Raw genomic sequence first — 16,132 nt, forward strand, 5'->3', positions numbered from 1 at the left:
TTTAGGGCTCCCCAGCGTCATCCCGGTGCGTCGGCTGAACACGAGGAGGGTCCCAGCAGGGATGCTGCTTCGGGGGGGTCCCCAGAACCATCCGGGGCCGGGCGAGGGTTAGGGCGAGCGGTTAGTGGCACACGGGGAGGTTCATGCTGCACTGCACACACCGCTCCCACCTCCTGCCTCAGTCGCTCTCAGGGCGGTACAGGTACTTCATCATCAGGCTGTCCACCTGCTTCTTGCGCTGCTTCTCCTCCTTTTTGCCCCGGCTGGGGCGCGCCGGCTCCTCGCCTCCCCCCCCTGCTGCCCGCGGGCCCTTCTTGACGCTGGACGTGCTCCGGTAGGAGCCGGAGGAGGAATCGGAGGAGGAATCGGAGGAGGAGCCCGATTCGGAGGACGCCTTCTTCTTCTTCTTCTTGGATTTCTTCTTGGACTTCTTGGCGCGTTTCTTGGAGCTCTTCTTCTTCTTCTCCTCCTCTTCCTCCGAGGAGGAGGAGGACTCCGAGGAAGAGCTGCTCCGGTGCCGGCTGGCGTGCCGGGACGACCGGGACACTTCGAGGGCGGATGCGGAGCGGCGGAGGCTGCCGGGGTTTCGGTCGGCGGCACCCAGGGGGGCCGCGCTTTTCACGCTGCGCACGCTGCGGCCGTCATCCCCCGAGTCGGCCTCGGGGCTGGAAAAGCCCCCGGCCCGCGGCGAGCGGTAGCTCAGCACCTCCTGGATGGCAGCCTCCAGATCGGGGTCGAGGTAGGAGCGGTGCCCCACCGGCCGGGCGTCCCCGGGGGGCCCGTCCTCGGAGGCGGCGCTGCGGGGCCGGGGGGGCACGGAGAAGCTGCGCCCCAACGGGGGCTGCCCCCGGGACACCTCATCCACCTCATCCAGGCGGCTGCGTGCGAGGGAAAGCCGCGACTCGGGGCGTCCATCCACCCCACTGCGGCGGCTCCGCAGGCTGCCGGGGCTGGAGAGGGCGAAGCTCAGCACCGAGCAGCCCTCGTCCCCTTCGTCCCCATCCTCCGGCCCGCGCCAGGAGGCCGAGGAGGCCCGGCTCACCGGGGCGGAGGCGACGGAGGCTTTCTCGCCCTCGGTGTTAGCCGAGAGGGACCACCGCTTGCCCAGCCCTTGCCGAGCCCGGCCGCTGGCGTCGGCGAAGGCGCGGGCGATGACGGCCGCCCGGTCCTCGTGTTCGGCGCCGCGGGCCGCCCTGCGGGCAGCGCGCTCGGGGGACTCGGGCCGCTCGCTCAGCGCGCTGAAAAGGGTCTGCTCGTCCCCGCGGCCGCCTATGGAGTCCTTGAGGCTGGGCCGTTTCCTATAGCTCAGGCAGCTCGCCACCGACACCGGCCGCTCCTCGGCCTCCGGGCCGTCCGCGGGGGCCGATCTGGGCAGGGGGGCACCGGGCGCGCGCCGGGGAGGCAAGAGAGAAAGGAGGTGAGCTTGGGGGTGGGAGGGGGGGGGGGAGGCAGCGTGCGCCGAGGCAGGCTAAATAATTTGCGTCAGCGGAAAACAGCTTCATGGAAAACGCCATGCAAATGAGGGTATTGTTCTAGCCCGTCACTTTGATTCCCCTTTAAAGTGCTTCGTTCAATTTATTTCATTGTCGGCTACCTGGAGCCGCCGCGTTTGATTCCCGACTTCAGAAAAAGGTGGAATTATCTCCAATAACAAAATGTTTTACATCTGCACCGCTGAATAAATTAAAGCAATTAAGAAAAACTGGCTCAGATCTTTCCCCCTGCTCGGCAGAAGGAGGGGGGGGGGAGCCCCCCGGGACTCCCGAAGCCCTGCCAGGAAATTGGGTTTGGATGAAAGCAATCTGCACTCATCAGGCGAGCGCGCTCCCCGGGGATCGGCCCTGACCGCCGCAGCAGGGGGACGTGAGCAGGGCCACGTGTCCCCCCTCGGGGACAGCTGGGGGGCGTGAGGCTGGCTGATGAGCCAGGGATGGGTGCGAGATGGAGGAGCTGTGAAAAAGGGGAGGATGGGAAGGGGTTGCAGGGGCAGGAGCTCACCACAGGTACCTGAGCAGGGAGGCAGGGGAGGGGGCTGCGGCTGGGATGCTGGGGGACCAGGGAGGTCCCCAAAAAGGATGTGGGGAGCTGGGGACGTGCCAGCACCTGGGCACATGTGTCCCCAGCAGAGACTGAACCTCTCACCAGCGTTTGTCTTTCCCCAGAAAACCACACGAGCATCATGCAGCACCGCAGCACCCATGGGTGATGTCCATCCCTCGCCCCGGCCCCTCGTTGGCCATCCCCGTCCTCTCCTGCATGCTGACACCCCGACCTGCACCCACCTGCTGCTCTTCAGGCTGCCGTCATCCGAGAGCGCTTTGGAGGAGCCTTTGTTCTTGGACAGCCACGACTTGACCCCATCCACGCGGTCCTCCAGCTCCGAGTCCACGTCCGAGTCGCCGTCGCTGGCAGAGGGAGAAAGCCCCACGGTGAGCGGGGGGGCACCGGGTGCCAGGGAGGTGCCACCGTGCACCCGGCGTGGCCACCTCCTGGCACCCATCCTGCTCCATCCTGCTCCATCTTGGGGGCACAAACCCGCATGCTTCAGGCTCCCCGAGCCACAGCCGTGCCACGACCCCCCCCCAGGACCCCCAAAAAGCCCCCCCAGGAGGACGCGAGGATGCTGGGCAGGAGGGGGCTCGGCACAAGCGTGCCGGCTGCCCCGGGCACACGGTGCTTCTCGCCGCAGCAGCAGGAGAGCCCTGGCTGCGCACGGCGACGTGGCTGGAAAAATACCGACGAGGCGCAGGGGGAGCGAGAGGAACCACGCGGGGCACAGCTCCAGAAACCTGGGGGGGGTGGATTTCGGGCTCGCCGAGAGCACGGGGCCGGGGAGAAAATAAGTGGGTTCGTTTTATAGGCCGCCGTCAGGCGCAGAATTACAGCGGGGAAGAGCCACGTTGATGTCTCTGGGTAAACAGGAGTTTAGCAGGCAGAGCTGAAATGACTCCGGCAAGGCGGGCGCACGAGCGCGGCGGGCAGATTTACGGCCCCGCCGTGACGGAGAACCCCTGATTTACACCCAGGCATAAAAAAAGCCCTATCTGGCTTAAAACATCTAATTTATAATGGCCGTTCATAACCATATTGATTGCCTTTAGAAAGAAGGTGCCGCGCGCGTTGCAAAAATCCATTGCACCGCGTTAAAAGCATCCCTGCATAAATCTCCGCTAATACCCAACTGCTCACTGCTTTCATTAGGGTTATCGCAGCACCCGTGAGGAAATCGAAGCCTCGTGTCCCCCCCCGACCCCGCCGGGCTCCCTGCTGCCGGCCGGCACGGGGATGGATAATTTCATCCTAAACGGGTGCTTTATCCACACGGCCTTGGGCTCAGTCCCTGCCCGGGGACCGGCACGGGGAGGGGGGGGGGACACAGGCTGTTATAGACCCTGCGTATGAATCCTCCTCGTTACATTCAAAGCAACGAGCTGCACTTCGTCACACGCCGCTCCCTCCCCTGCAATATATCCAGGCAACGCTCGGCTTTTAAAATAAATAAATAAATAAATAAATAAAAAAGGAAGGAAAAAAAAAAGGGAAAAAAATAAAAAAGAAGGAAAAAAAATAAAAAAAGGCAACAAAAAAATAAAAAAGAAGGAAAAAAATAAAAAAAAAAGGAAAAAAATAAAAAAAGAGGGAAAAAAATAAAAAAGGAAAAAAATAATAAAAACACAAGCCCCGTAAACAAACTCAGGGGGCAGCCGAGGTTTTAAATCGGTGGAATTAAACTCCCCGTCAAACGCAATTTATGTCCGGAGGAGAGTGCCATTAGTTAACCGGGACCCGCGTCGCGGGGGAGCGCGCGAGGCAGCCCGGGCGGCGCGGGACATTAATTGCGGGTGACAGCGGGGCTCCAGCGGGTCCCGGAGCTGCTTTGTGCCCTCCCGGTGCCCGGTGGTGTGGCAGGATCCGGCCCCGGCCCCGTGGAGGCGGTTAGGGGCAGGCGGTGAGGCCGCGGGTGCTGTTAGCTGCATGCGGAGCTGGGCCAGTGGCATGCGGGGGCCCCCGGCCCCGGGGGGGGTGAGCTGGGGTTAGGGGATGGGGATGGGGTTGGGGGGGTGGAGAAGGAAAGAGGAGGTCCTCACAGTTTACTCTTTCTTTTCTGATACTTTGCCACCATGTCCTGCAAACTGGGAGGGGGTGGGGAGGGAGAAACATAAGAGAATGAACTCAAATGGAATTTAAAATAATGATAAAAAAAAGAGAAATCAAGTGGAGGGGGGATGAAAAGGGAGTAAATCAAAAGAGGGGTGGGATGGGGGGGGGATTTGGCTGCTCTGACCCCTTCTGCAGGGCTGGGCTGGGCTGGATCCCAGCGCCCTGAGCCTCTAGCGACCTGGGGGTCCTGGGGCTGTCCCCAGAAATTTGGGGCTGGGGGTGCTCCGTAACGCCCACGGCCGTGCTTCGGGCACCTCCGCAGGCTGCAGGGGGGCTGCGGGTGGAAGGGGGGGGATGGCCGGGTGCGGGGCTGCGTGGGGGGATGCGTGGGGGGATGCGTGGGTGGGTGGGTGGGTGGGTGGGTGGGTGGATGGATGGATGGATGGACGGATGGATGCACGGGTGGCCAGATGCACGCGTGCAGCGATGCACAGATGGATGGATGGATGGACAGATGGATGGACAGCGCCCTGCCAAGGCTGGGCACAGCCCAGGGCCCCCCCCCAAACCCCCGTGGCGTTTCCGAAGTGGCGAGGAGAAGCGGTGAACCCGGGTGAGGTGCCCCATGCGGGAGCCAGGCGCGGGGCGCGCTCACCTGTTGATGAGGTCCTCGTTGCTGTCGCTCTCCATCTCGTCCTCGATGGCAGCCTGCAGGTCCCCGATGCGCTTGAAGGCCAGCTTCAGGTCCGACTGCAGGCTCTGGTTGGCGGCTTCCAGGCTCTCCAGGTCCATCTCCTGCGGGGACGGTGCGGGGTGAGCATCGGGGGCGTGGGGCACAGGGACCCCACTGCCCTCGCAGCCCCTTTTTTGGGGGGTGCTCCGGGGCGATGCCCTCACCAGCTCGTGCTTCTTGCGGCTGGCCTCCGCCTCCTTCTTGGCCAGCTCGCCCATCTCCTCCTTGACGTCGCGGAGCTGCCGCTGCAGCCGCTTGTTCTGCTCCTTCTCCCGGTTCTCAGCGGCCGCCCGCTGGTCCCTCTCCTCCGTCAGCTTCTCCATGTTCTCCTTGAGCCTCGTGGCCAGGCTCTGCGGGGGCATCCGTGTGGCTTTGGGGGCAGCCGCAGCATCCTCCCTTGCACCCCGATGCCCTGGCCCCCCTGGGTACCCCAAAATCGCAGCAATCCCCCCCCCCAACCTGCTGCGGTTACGGGTGCTGTGCCACCCTCCCCGAGGGCTCGTCCAGATCCCGTCCCCATGAATTTACATGAGGGAAGGAGGCGGGAGGAAGAGCGGCATCACCGGGGAGAACCCCCCCCACACACACACCCCCCAGGCCAGGGAAGGGGTAGAACAATTGCAAGGGCTTTGGTGAATTGGAAAAATAGATTTAACTTTGTGTGAAGTAATTACAGCATGTAATGTAGGGAAAAAATAGCTTCCATTCTCCAGCAGCCGCTGAGCCAGCCACTGCATATTTATGGCCCCGGCAGAGAGAGCGGGAAGGGAAATAACAGCTAGGAAAATATTAAGAGGAGAGCTAAGCTGCTCAGCTCCCTCGGCAGAGAGCTGCAGAGGCAGAATATAAAGCAGGCTGCATTTAGCAGGGCCGGGAGAGTCTATAATTTCACTTAGTCGATGCAGGGAAATAGCAGCACTTTGCCGGGCCGGGTGGCAGATTATGGTTATCAGCGCCCGCGGGAGCTTCCCCGGTGGGGCCGGCGGCACCGCAGCGGCGTGGGGGGTCCGGGGACACCGGGGATGTCCCCAGGGGACCCCTGGGCTGCTTCGTGCCTTGGTCGGCTCGCCGTGGTGGTTCTGTGGGGACTGGGGGGGTGTCGGACCCAGCCTGAGCCTGTTAGGGGGGTGCCTGCGCCTACCTCCAGGCGCTTGACTTGCGTCCGCTCGAACTCCAGCCTGGTCTCCAGCTCGCGGATCTTGGCCTCCTGCCGGCTCACCAGCGACTTGTCCACCATGGACTGCTCGAGGAACTCCAGCTGGCTCTGCAGCGCTTGTAGCTGCGGGCAGGCAGCCTCAGCGCCAGCTCTCCCTGCGCCTTCCCCCCCCACCATCCCCACGGAGAGCTCCGGGGACCCCCTGGGATAGTCCCCGCGATGCTGGGGGGCCCCACGGGGCAAGCAGCGGGTTTCTGGATCCCCCCGCCTCCAGCTTTGCTCCTCACCTTCTCCTGCAGCTCCTGCTTCTCCTTGTTGACCTCCTCCAGCTGTGCCTGGAGGTCATTCATCTGCGCCAGGTCCCGGGACGCCTGCGGGACGAGCCGGGCTGTTAGCGGGGCCGGCAGGGGACGGGCGTTATGGGGCGTGGGGGTTCCTCCTCACCTGGGCCACCGCCGCCTTGTGCTTCTTCATCAGCTCGTTCATGTCCTCCTGGTCCTCCTCCAGGCGACTCTGCACCTCGTTCTTCTCCCGCTGCAGCCTGCTCAGCTGCTCTTCCAGCTGGGGGGGAAAACAGCACCTCCCGCTGTGCCTCCTGCCCCGCTACACCTGGCCGAGCCCCCGGGGAGGGGGCACCCACCCTGGCACGCAGCAGAGACTCCCCAAAAAAAAACCCAGAGGGTGTAGGCTCACCCTGCTGGCAGGGGGAAGGGGTCTCCCCCTGGGGGCACGTCCCCACCACGGCACAGCACACCCCGAAATCACTTACGGCCGCCTTGGCTTTGGAGAGGTCATCGATCTGAAGGTGGAGGTCTTCAATCTCCACCTCCATGGACTTGCGGGCCTTGACGGCGGCCGCGCAGGTGAACTCGGACTCCTCGAGCTGCGGGGACACGGCTCAGCACCCGGCCTGGGGGCACGGGGACACCCCCAGCCCCTCGGGGGACACGCTGCGGGGGCGGCCAGCCCGGACCCACCTGGTTCTTGAGCTGGGCGATCTCCCTCTTGCTGGGCGCGTTGTTCTTCAGGTGGTCCAGCATGATCTGTGCGTCGGCCAGCAGCGCCTTCGTCCTCTTCAGGTCGCGGCGCAGGCGCTTCTCCGTCTCGAAGTCCCTCTGGTTGGCCTGCAGAGGGAAAGCCGTGCCAGGCACCGTGCTGTGGTGACCCCCCCATGGCACCTGGGTGTCCCCGTGCCCTACCTGGTCGCTGACGGCCGATAATTTGCTCTCCAGCTCCCGCTTCTCTCTCAGCACCTTCTGCTTGTCCTCGTACTCCTCCTCCAGCTGCACCTCCATCTGCTTCAGCTGCGGAGAGCCCGGGGAGCCCGGTCAGGGGGGACAGGGATGGGGACAACCCCCCAGATGTGTGCCACATGCCTCGGGGACAGGGGGTGACCCCTCGGGCCGGACACGGCGAGCACCCGTTTGCGCAATGAGCGGCGAGGTGCCCAGCGTGTGAGCGGGACCGGTCGGACCTGCCAAGCCTGCTGGAGCCGGGCAGCGGGCGCGTGGGAGCCGGGCGTTGTGTGATGGTGTCCCCAGCACCTCCCCGGCACCCAGCTGGGGCACGGGACGCATCCCGGCCTCCCCTTTGGGCAGCGGGGCCGTGGCCAAGCCCTACCTTCTTCTGGCACGACTGCCGAATCTCCTCCACCTCCTCGTCGCGGCTCTCCACCTCCTTGGCGTGGGTCTGCCGCAGCCGCTCCATCTCCATCTCGAGCCGCAGCTTGGCCTGGAAAAAAGGGGAGAGAAGGGGGGGGTGGTAAGAGCCAAGGGGACACGGGGACGCCCCCACGCCGCTGCCCTGCTCACCCAGTAAACCCCCTGCTCCTCGGCCGACCGCGCCGCCCGCCCCGTGGTGACCTGCCGTGCCATGGTGGCGGCGCCACGGGCCGGGAGCTGCGTCCGCAGCCGTAGCCTGGCCTGGCCTGACGCCGGGGTGAGGGCGGTCGCCTCCGCTCACCGGGCAAGCCCGGCCCAGGTAATGACAGCCCTGCACGAAACCACCCCGCCCAGAAACCCACACGCACGCGGGGCGGCCGAACCCTCGCCCCTCCCCGCCGTACCTGCTCCAGCATCTGGATGGTGCCAGCCTGCTCGTCCAGTTCCTCCTCCTGGTCCTTCACCTTGGCTTCCAGGTCCCGCAGCTGCTTCTTCACCTTGGCGAGGGACGCCTCGTCCTTCGACTCCTGGCAGGAGATGTCCTGCAGCTCGGCCTCCAGCGCCTCCGCCCGCTGCGTCAGCCCGGCGATGTCCGAGTCCTTATCCTGCGGGGACGGGGAGCGGCGGTGAGCCGGGGGTGGTGGTGGGGGTGCCCGGCGTGGCGAGCGGCGAGGTGCCGGGCGCCTCTCACCTCCAGCAGCTGCTTGAGGCCGAAGACCTCGGCCACCAGCACGTCCTTCTCGCGGCTCAGCTTCTCCCGCTGCAGCCTCTCCCGCTGTGCCTCCTCGTGCGCCTGCGAGAGCTCGCCGTCGAATCTGCGCGGCGAGAGCGCGGCGAGCTCAGCGCCCCGTGCCCCCACCAGCCCTGCTCCACCTGGCATCGCTGCCGGCCGTGCTGCTTACGAGCCCTTTCGTCTCCAGCGGGGAGATGCTCGGAGCAAATCCTCCCAGCACCTTCACCCAACAGCTCCTCGGGAGCGCGGCGCTTGCGGTGCACACCCGAGCAGCCTCCCCATGGGGCTGTCGCATGCCAGTGGGACCGTGGCTGCTGGTGGGGGCTTGGCTACGTGGGGACGGCTGCTTGAAGCAGGACACAGAGGGGCTACAACGCACAGGGGTCTCCTACAGAGGGGCTCTTGCAGTGTCTCAGCTCCCTGGTCCCATCCCCAGGTAGCCACAGGGACGTGAGCCCCGGTGTGGCAGCGCTCAGCCCCTCCCAGTGCCCCCAAGAGAGGATCAGAGGGGTTTGCTCTGAAATCGCTGCCTCTAGGGCTTGGAAAATAACCCTGCACTCGGGTTTGTGACCTGTGTTACACACCCCGGCAGCTAATCCCCATTTTTCTTCGCGCTGGGTAATAAACAGCTGCATTAACACAGGCTCCAATCCGCGGAAATTGAAATTAATTAGATTGGATTCTCTCGCTGTATTTGTGTGTGTGATCATTACCATAATGAGATGAAAGCGTCCCTGCTGCTTAATAACGTTAGCAAACTTTGGGGCTGGGAGAGGAGACGGGAAGAGAGCGGGCGCCGAGCAGAACCGCAGGGCACAGCCCCACTTGGGGGTTCGCTCAGCCCCAGACCCCTGGGGGGGCAGCAGGGTCCCCCACATGGGGAAGGGGCTCCCCAGCCCCGAGCACCCCCCACACCACATCCCAGGGAAATGGGAGCCTCATCTTCCCCGTGCAAAGCGCCTCGCCCAAGCGGGAGCTGGTGAAGTGCCCAAATCCCAGCTAAAATGGTAAAACCACGCTGCGAGAGAGGCTCCCGGAGCCTCCCGGCGGGGGGTGCCACCACCCCGTCCCCATCCCCGTGCCACCCCACCTCCGCTGCTTCTTCTCCAGGTCGTGGTTGCGTCCCTGCTGGCCCTCCAGGTGCAGCTTGGTGTCCTGCAGCTCGGACGCCAGGCGCTGGCACTTCTTTTTCAGCTGCTGCAGCGCCCGCTGGCCCTCCTCGCTGTCCGCCTGCAGGTCCGCCAGCTGCGCACAGGGGCAGGCAGGGTGCTCAGGGCCGTGGGGTGGGCAGGAGGGGGTAAAAAAATTGGGGAGGGGGGGGTGTCTCGGGGCAGAGCTCCACTCACCCTCCTCTCCAGCTGCCTCTTGCCCTGCTGCTCCACCTCCAGCTTGTCCTCCAGCTCCTGCTGCAGCCGCTTCTTGGTGAAGTCGATCTCCCGCACCGCCCGCTCGTATTTCAGCCGCCACTCGCCTCCTGTGCGGGGGGCACCGGGGGACTGTGGTGGGCGACACTCCAAGGGGGCACCCCGGGGTGCACCCAAAGTTTTGGGTGCCTGCTGTGCCACGGTACCTGAATCATCGTCGTCCAGCTCGCCGTTGAGCTCGGCTGCCCGGATGAGCCGAGCTTCCATCACCTCCATCTCCATGGACTCCATCTGCTTCTTCAGGGCATCGTACTTGGCCTGCCAGGGGACACGGCCCCGGTGAGCCCCGCGGGGACTCGGGGAGGTGCCGCGGGGGCCGGGCAGAGGCACGGTGGGTTACCTGCAGGTCCTTCATCTCCTTCTCGGCCCGGAGCCTCTCGGCCGTCTCGGCGTCCAGCAGCTGGGAGGCCGACTCGCCCGTGTTGCGCTCGTCCGTCAGCTCCGACGTCAGCTCCGTGATCTGGGGGCAGCGGGGACGTGGTGGTGGTGGTGGTGGCGGGAGGCAGGCACCGGGGTTTGGGGACGCGCTGCGCCCACCCGGGGCCGGCTGGGACCTACCCTGCTCTCCAGGCGGTCGCTGTTGAGCCGCAGCTCGTTGCGCTCCTTCTCCACCTTCTCGAGCTTGCTCTTGAGCTGCTGGATCTCTTCCTGCAACACAGCGGCGGGTGGTGAGGGAGGGGGCAGGCGCCGAGGGAAGGGGCTGGCAGGCACGATGCTCTGCACCCCCAGCACCCTCCCCTCCCCCCGCGCGGGGAGGGCCGGGTGGGGGCTCCCCGGGGCTGGGAGGCGCTGGCGGTGCGGGGGCTCTCCCCTGCCAAGGGCTGGGCAGGGACTTTCCCCAGCCTGCGCTGGCTCCGGCGGCCAACTCCAACCCCATAAATGGTGCCGAAACACCCGGAGGCCACGCAAAGTTGGCCTCCGGCAGAGAGGGGGGTCTCTGCACCCCACCCCCCCCCCCCCCGGGAAAAGGGGTGGGAGCAAACAAAGCCGCTCTCCTCCTCCCCCAGCACCCAAAGGGTTTAGGGCACCCAGCCCAGGCGGAGAGGGAGGGGATCCTGGGGGGATGCCCAACCAGCACAGGGCTCCGTGCTGCTTGCCAGCTGCGAGCGCATCGCTCTCTCCCTTGTCCCCTGGTGCCAGCAGGCAGGCTGGGGGGGACAGGAGGGGACCTCAGAGCCCCCACCCTGGGCACCCAAGGTGAAAGCTGAGCCGGCAGCGGCTCGGTGCCAGGCGGGGGGGCACGGTGTCTGGTTGCCTGCGCCGTGCAGAGCCCCCCGCGCACGGTGCCCGGTTTCATTTCCATTCTCCACGCCTTGTAACCGGGCTCTCGGGATGCTAACGACATGCTGCTTGGCAAATTAGGGAGCAATTCGTGCTGGGGGGCACGGGGCAGCGGTGACCCTGCAGCCCACCCTCTGTGGGATCCCGCAGCCCACCCCGCTGAGGGTCCCTGCCCGTCTCCAACGCGCACCCGGCCCCATCCTGCCCCATCCCCGCCCCCCCCCGGCGCAGCGGTACCCACGTCTTTGCCCCGGATCTGGTCCTCGGTGAGCTGCACCTCGATGAGGGGCCGCACGGTGGTGAAGAGCTTCCACCAGGGCCAGTCCTTCACCCCCTTGTTCTTCTTGATGTTCTTCTGCACGCAGCGGATGGCCAAATCCTGGATCTGCGCGGGGCACACGGCGTCGGCACGGCTGCCGCGGGGCGCCGCCGGCCCAGCAGGACGCACGGGTGCTCAGCACCCCCACCGCCACCCCGGCGCACTCCCCTTCATTAGCATGTGGGCTAATTGCTCCTGGCTTATCTGCTGTCCGATTACCTCCGGCACCCACACGAGCTAACCTCGCCGCGGGCGAGGCGCCGCCACGGTGCCTATTTTACGCGCTCCTTAATAATAAAAAGCAGGAGCTGGCACGGCCGCTTCATCCCGGCAGCCCGGCGGGGCAGGACGGAGCCGACGGCCCCGGGGCTGGCCCCACGGCTCCCCACGGCTCCCCACGGCTCCCGGGGAGGGGGAGAGAGAGGCGGGAGGAGGAGGCGCTGGGCCAGGCGGCGGCAGAAAAGCTGCGCTGCCCATTTTAGGCGAAATTGTGCAGCGGAGCGGGGAGGGGAGAGGCGCCACGAACCTTCCTCTTCTTGAAGAGCTGCCGTGCCAGGAAGCCCCTGCACGCCGCCTGGAACAGGGTGATGTTCCTGCTCGTCTGCGCGTCCCGCTGCTCCTCCAGCCTGGCCAGCGAGCCCGCCCGGAAAAACACCTGCAGGAGGGGGGAAAAAAAATAAAAGGGGGGAGATGCGGTGCCACCATCCCGCTGTGCTGGCCGGTGGGGATGTGCCACTTGTGTCCCCTTGTCCCCACCACGTCCTTGCCCTTCCCCAGCCCCCTGGCCCTATTCTGTGTGGGGTTTTTATTCGGGGTTTTTATTCCCAAGGCGTGAGGAATGGCGTGGGTGGGAGCGCACACTGCTGCCCTTGTGCCGCTGCGCCCACCCTGCCCTCAGCCAGACCCCGAAGCCTGCAGAGGGCAGGGACGGCCCCGGCGGGGTCCTACCCGGCTCAAGCCCATGTGGTAGCTGCTCTTCTCCAGGTCCAGCGACTCCAGGAGCTCCTCCACTGCCTGTGGGGAGGGAGAGGGGTCAGGGACAGGGTGCGGGACCCCAGGGTGCAGGATCCCAGGACCCCAAGGGGAGCCGGGCACGCGTACCCGCTTCTCATCCACCACGATGTAGTTGCGCCCGTGCTTCTTGGTCAGGTGAGGGGCCAGGACGTCGAAACGCCGCCTGAACTCGGCAAACACCATGTGGTCGGGGTAGCCTGGGGGGGGAGCAGAGGATAGGGGGGCCGTGGGGCAGCCAGGATGCCCGGGGGATGCCTGGGGACAGCCCGGTGCCCCTGCACGCACGCTGCCCCCTCCCCTGTCTTTTGGGAGATCCAACGGGGCCACCCAGGACGGCTGCTGGAGGTTTTCCTTGGCCTTGTTGTTTAATAATTTCAGCCAAGATGTGGGGTGAAAGCAGCCAGATTCCTGCCCCAGGGGAGAGCAGGGACACGTGTGTCACCCGTGCAAGCAGGCGGGCCCCGCTACGGGTCCGGCCTGAGCTGCAATTAATTGCCGAGCCTCCCCATCTTAATTAACGAGGGGGGTGCTGATGAAGAGGCTGACCCCACCACAGCTTGGGGGGGGGTCATGTTCATCGCTGCGGGGAGGTGTGCGCCCGGCATCGATTTCCAAATGCTGCAGGAGGGGTCTGGCCCCGAGGCCGCATCCCCCAGCACTTGGCTGAGCGCGACCCGGAGCCCCCCTCCCCGTCGGGACCGGGGCCGGCTGCCAGCGGGATCGCTGCCAGCAGCCGGGCAGCACCGGCGCAGACACCCAAGTAAGGCCATGCCTGTCCCCGGCACCGAGCCCCGATGTGACAACAGCCCCGCGGGGGGGAGCGGGGCCAACCCCCCCGGGATGGGAAAAGCTGGCAGCAACCGGGCTTTGCGCGAGGACGCGTGCCAAAGGGGTTCCCCGCGGGGCCCCGCGCTGCAGACGGGGGATTTGCTCCCCTCCTGCCACACTCTCTCCGCAGCCAGGATGCCCGTGGGTGGCAGGATCGGACCCTAAATTTTGGACGGAGGGGGGGCTCACCTTGGCGGTACATGCGGAGGGCATCCAGCAGGCGGGAGCCGCGGAGCTGGGCGCGCAGGAGGGGCACGTCGAGCTGCATCAGCCCCGCGGCCTCGCAGTGCTCGGCCGGCAGCTCCAGCTCGCTGCCGCTCACCCGCCGGCACGGCAGCCCCCGGGGGTCCCCGCCGCCCCCCGCCGCCTTGGGCAGGAAGCAGTGCACGAAGTGCAGCTTGGACTTCTTGATGCTGTCGATGAGGGCATCCTGCGGGGACGGGGGAGAGGTGACAAGAGGCAGTGCCCCAACAGGACCCGGGGACACACACCCGTGCCATTGAGGGTGCTGGGACCCCCCCAATCATCCTGAGGGCCCCCCACTCACCACTTGCAGCTTGATCTGGATGCACAGCGACTTCTTTTTGACGGCGGCCACGCCGGTGGTGAAGGTCTTGCGCATGCTGGTGGCACGGCGCAGGGCCAGCTGCGAGCCCCCCTCCAGCCCCGCCACCGAGCCCGACAGCACCAGCGCCGACCCGCCCCGGCCCGCGAACAGGCTGCTGATGACCTTCCTGCGGGGCACGGAGGGGACGTCACCCCCAAAATCACCCCTCTCCCAGGCTCCTTCCCCAAGCCCGGGGGACCCCACTCACTTCTGCGACTCCTGCAGCAGGACGGAGGCGTTTTGGGTGGCCGGGTTGTGCTTGACGTGGTTGAGCCAGCCCGTGGCATCGTACTCCACCCAGTTGGTCCCCGAGCTGTGGCCCAGGAAGAAGTGCCGGGGCTTGTCGCTGGGGAGCAGCGGGTCGTGCCCTGCGGGGAGACACGGCACCGCTGGGCACGGGCACCGCAGCCGGCTCAGCCGGCGCAGCCACGCGGTGCCGGTCGCCCCCCCAGACCTTTCTTGCCCCCCTCCTGGGGACCGTAGTAGGCGAAGAGCCGCTCCAGCAAGGTGTCCTCGCTGCCGCCCGGCTGCAGCGCCTCCTCCTCCAGCAGCCACAGCAGCCCCCGTGCCTCGTCGGTGCGGGCCAGCGAGCGGACCTGTGGGTGACACCGCGTTGGTACCGGGACCTGGAGGTGAGCAGGGACCGGGGGGGGGGACCGGGGGAGACGCGGGGAGCATGCAACCTCCTCTGCTGCCAGCAGCACGGCAAAGCGGCGCCGCGCGAAACGGCCCCTGCTTAATGGGTACCTGGCAGGGAAAGAGGCAAACGTAACGCGCCAAGCTCGGTGGCGAGCCAAACGCTGCGCTCTGGCACCTCTGGGATCAAACCCGGTGCGGGGCCAGCGCCAGCAGCCCCACTCAGTCTCTGAAAGCCTCATCCAGCAGGGAACGGAGCACCCCAAGGACCAGGGCACCCCAAGGATGGGTGCACCCTGCAGAGCGGAGCATCCCGGGGATCAAAGGACCCGGGGATCAAAGCACCCTGGGGATCAAAGCACCCCGGGGACTGGAGCATGCCAGGGATCGCCCCAGGGCCATCCTGCCCTCATCCTCCCCTCCTGGAGGCACCGGGGAGCACGGTGCCGGGGATGCACCAGGGCTGCCCGCTGCTCGCACGCTCAGTCACGCTCTCATTGCCAAGCACTTAGGAAATCACCTTTCCTTCCCCATAATTACCGCTAAAAGGACAGCAAAGCAGCACGGCCGATGCTATCGCCGTGCCTAATGCTCAATAACCCGCCGTAATGGATCGCGGGGCTGCCAGCAGCCGCTCGGTTACGAGGAGGAGCAGCAGCAGCCGCCTCCAGCCCCGCTGTCCCGGCCCTCCTCCGTGCTGCAGGAGCGGGTTTTGGGGACGGAGGTGGCCGCAGAGGAGCTGGGTCACGGCCGGGATGGAGGCCGCGAGGAAGCGCCGTGGGTGCTTACCAGTGCCTGGTGTGAGGGCTGGTCTACAGTGGCTACAGAGCCCCAGGTAGCGGGCTCTGTGTCAGCCAGTGCAAGCTCTATGTTTTCCTGGAGAGGACGGACAGAGGAGCGATTAGTGCCTGTGTGACTGGAGATCAGCGTTAGGGCCCCCGCGGGCCGGTCAGTACGTTAGTCTCAATCGGATCTAGACAGGAGATGGGGGTTTCCCGGGCGTCCCACCGCCCCGCTGCTCCAGGGAGAGGTGCCAGGGGCAGTCAGGACACCAAAAAGGGTCCCTGTGACACCAAAAAGGGTCCCCGTGGGCACCCAGGTGGTGCCGAGATGGAGCAGCGGCCACCGTCACCCTCCCACCACCCGCAGCAGCCCCCCCAGGGCACGTTTGCCGGCACCATCGGCGGTGGGAACCCCCCCGGGGAGACCCCTGAAGCAGAGAGCGCGGTGTCAGAGCTGATTGGGTTGGACCCGGTCCTGAGCGACCACTTGTTAAGAAATTTGGGGAGCGGGGGTGGGGGTGGGGGTGTCACAGGAGATGCTGGAGCAGAAAGGAGAGAGGAGGGGGTGACGGCGCCCCCGGGGGCGTCCCCGCTACCTCCTTGTAGCGCTCCAGCTCCTGGGCGAAGGTGCGCTGGTGGAAGAGGAGCTGCAGGCGCTCCTGGGCGTAGTTGTGGCACAGCTCCTCGAAGGTGGCCCCGCGGCTCTGCCCCGCCACCTCGGGGTTCTGCGCCCCGGGGGTGTCCACCACCGTCACCGAGCACACCGAGTGCTGGCTGGACTTGAGCGCCCTGCGAGGGACGGGAGGGGACACCAACGGGGTGGGTGGGTGGGTGCTGACCGACCTCCCCCACCACCC

The 16,132-nt window shown here is 66.1% G+C and overlaps 1 protein-coding gene across 18 annotated transcripts in view; it reads right to left on the reverse strand.

Annotated features, from left to right (window-relative positions):
• MYO18A (myosin XVIIIA) overlaps window positions 1-16,132 on the reverse strand; it is a gene marked incomplete at its 5' end in the record, with an annotated part of 32,237 nt that overhangs the window by 1,434 nt on the left and 14,671 nt on the right. For 13 of the 18 annotated variants that reach the window (XM_084493251.1, XM_084493265.1, XM_084493264.1 and 10 more), the window contains 29 exons: window positions 171-1,367; window positions 2,283-2,405; window positions 4,089-4,133; window positions 4,757-4,896; window positions 4,999-5,184; window positions 5,976-6,113; window positions 6,278-6,361; window positions 6,435-6,551; window positions 6,760-6,873; window positions 6,968-7,114; window positions 7,190-7,294; window positions 7,611-7,721; window positions 8,056-8,256; window positions 8,343-8,466; window positions 9,475-9,629; window positions 9,731-9,858; window positions 9,955-10,066; window positions 10,149-10,268; window positions 10,367-10,456; window positions 11,331-11,474; window positions 11,935-12,063; window positions 12,357-12,422; window positions 12,510-12,619; window positions 13,440-13,680; window positions 13,798-13,984; window positions 14,066-14,225; window positions 14,312-14,453; window positions 15,283-15,369; window positions 15,872-16,064. In XM_084493251.1, coding sequence (XP_084349377.1) covers window positions 179-1,367; window positions 2,283-2,405; window positions 4,089-4,133; window positions 4,757-4,896; window positions 4,999-5,184; window positions 5,976-6,113; window positions 6,278-6,361; window positions 6,435-6,551; window positions 6,760-6,873; window positions 6,968-7,114; window positions 7,190-7,294; window positions 7,611-7,721; window positions 8,056-8,256; window positions 8,343-8,466; window positions 9,475-9,629; window positions 9,731-9,858; window positions 9,955-10,066; window positions 10,149-10,268; window positions 10,367-10,456; window positions 11,331-11,474; window positions 11,935-12,063; window positions 12,357-12,422; window positions 12,510-12,619; window positions 13,440-13,680; window positions 13,798-13,984; window positions 14,066-14,225; window positions 14,312-14,453; window positions 15,283-15,369; window positions 15,872-16,064 — 4,888 coding nt within the window. In that variant the 3' untranslated portion in view covers window positions 171-178. The remainder of the gene's footprint in view (window positions 1-170; window positions 1,368-2,282; window positions 2,406-4,088; window positions 4,134-4,756; window positions 4,897-4,998; window positions 5,185-5,975; window positions 6,114-6,277; window positions 6,362-6,434; window positions 6,552-6,759; window positions 6,874-6,967; window positions 7,115-7,189; window positions 7,295-7,610; window positions 7,722-8,055; window positions 8,257-8,342; window positions 8,467-9,474; window positions 9,630-9,730; window positions 9,859-9,954; window positions 10,067-10,148; window positions 10,269-10,366; window positions 10,457-11,330; window positions 11,475-11,934; window positions 12,064-12,356; window positions 12,423-12,509; window positions 12,620-13,439; window positions 13,681-13,797; window positions 13,985-14,065; window positions 14,226-14,311; window positions 14,454-15,282; window positions 15,370-15,871; window positions 16,065-16,132) is intronic. The other 5 variants (XM_084493259.1, XM_084493260.1, XM_084493255.1 and 2 more) reach the window with 4 other exon arrangements.

Source organism: Aythya ferina, assembly GCF_964211825.1.
Source record: "Aythya ferina genome assembly, chromosome: 19".
In the NCBI taxonomy this organism is placed as follows: Eukaryota; Metazoa; Chordata; class Aves; order Anseriformes; family Anatidae; genus Aythya; species Aythya ferina.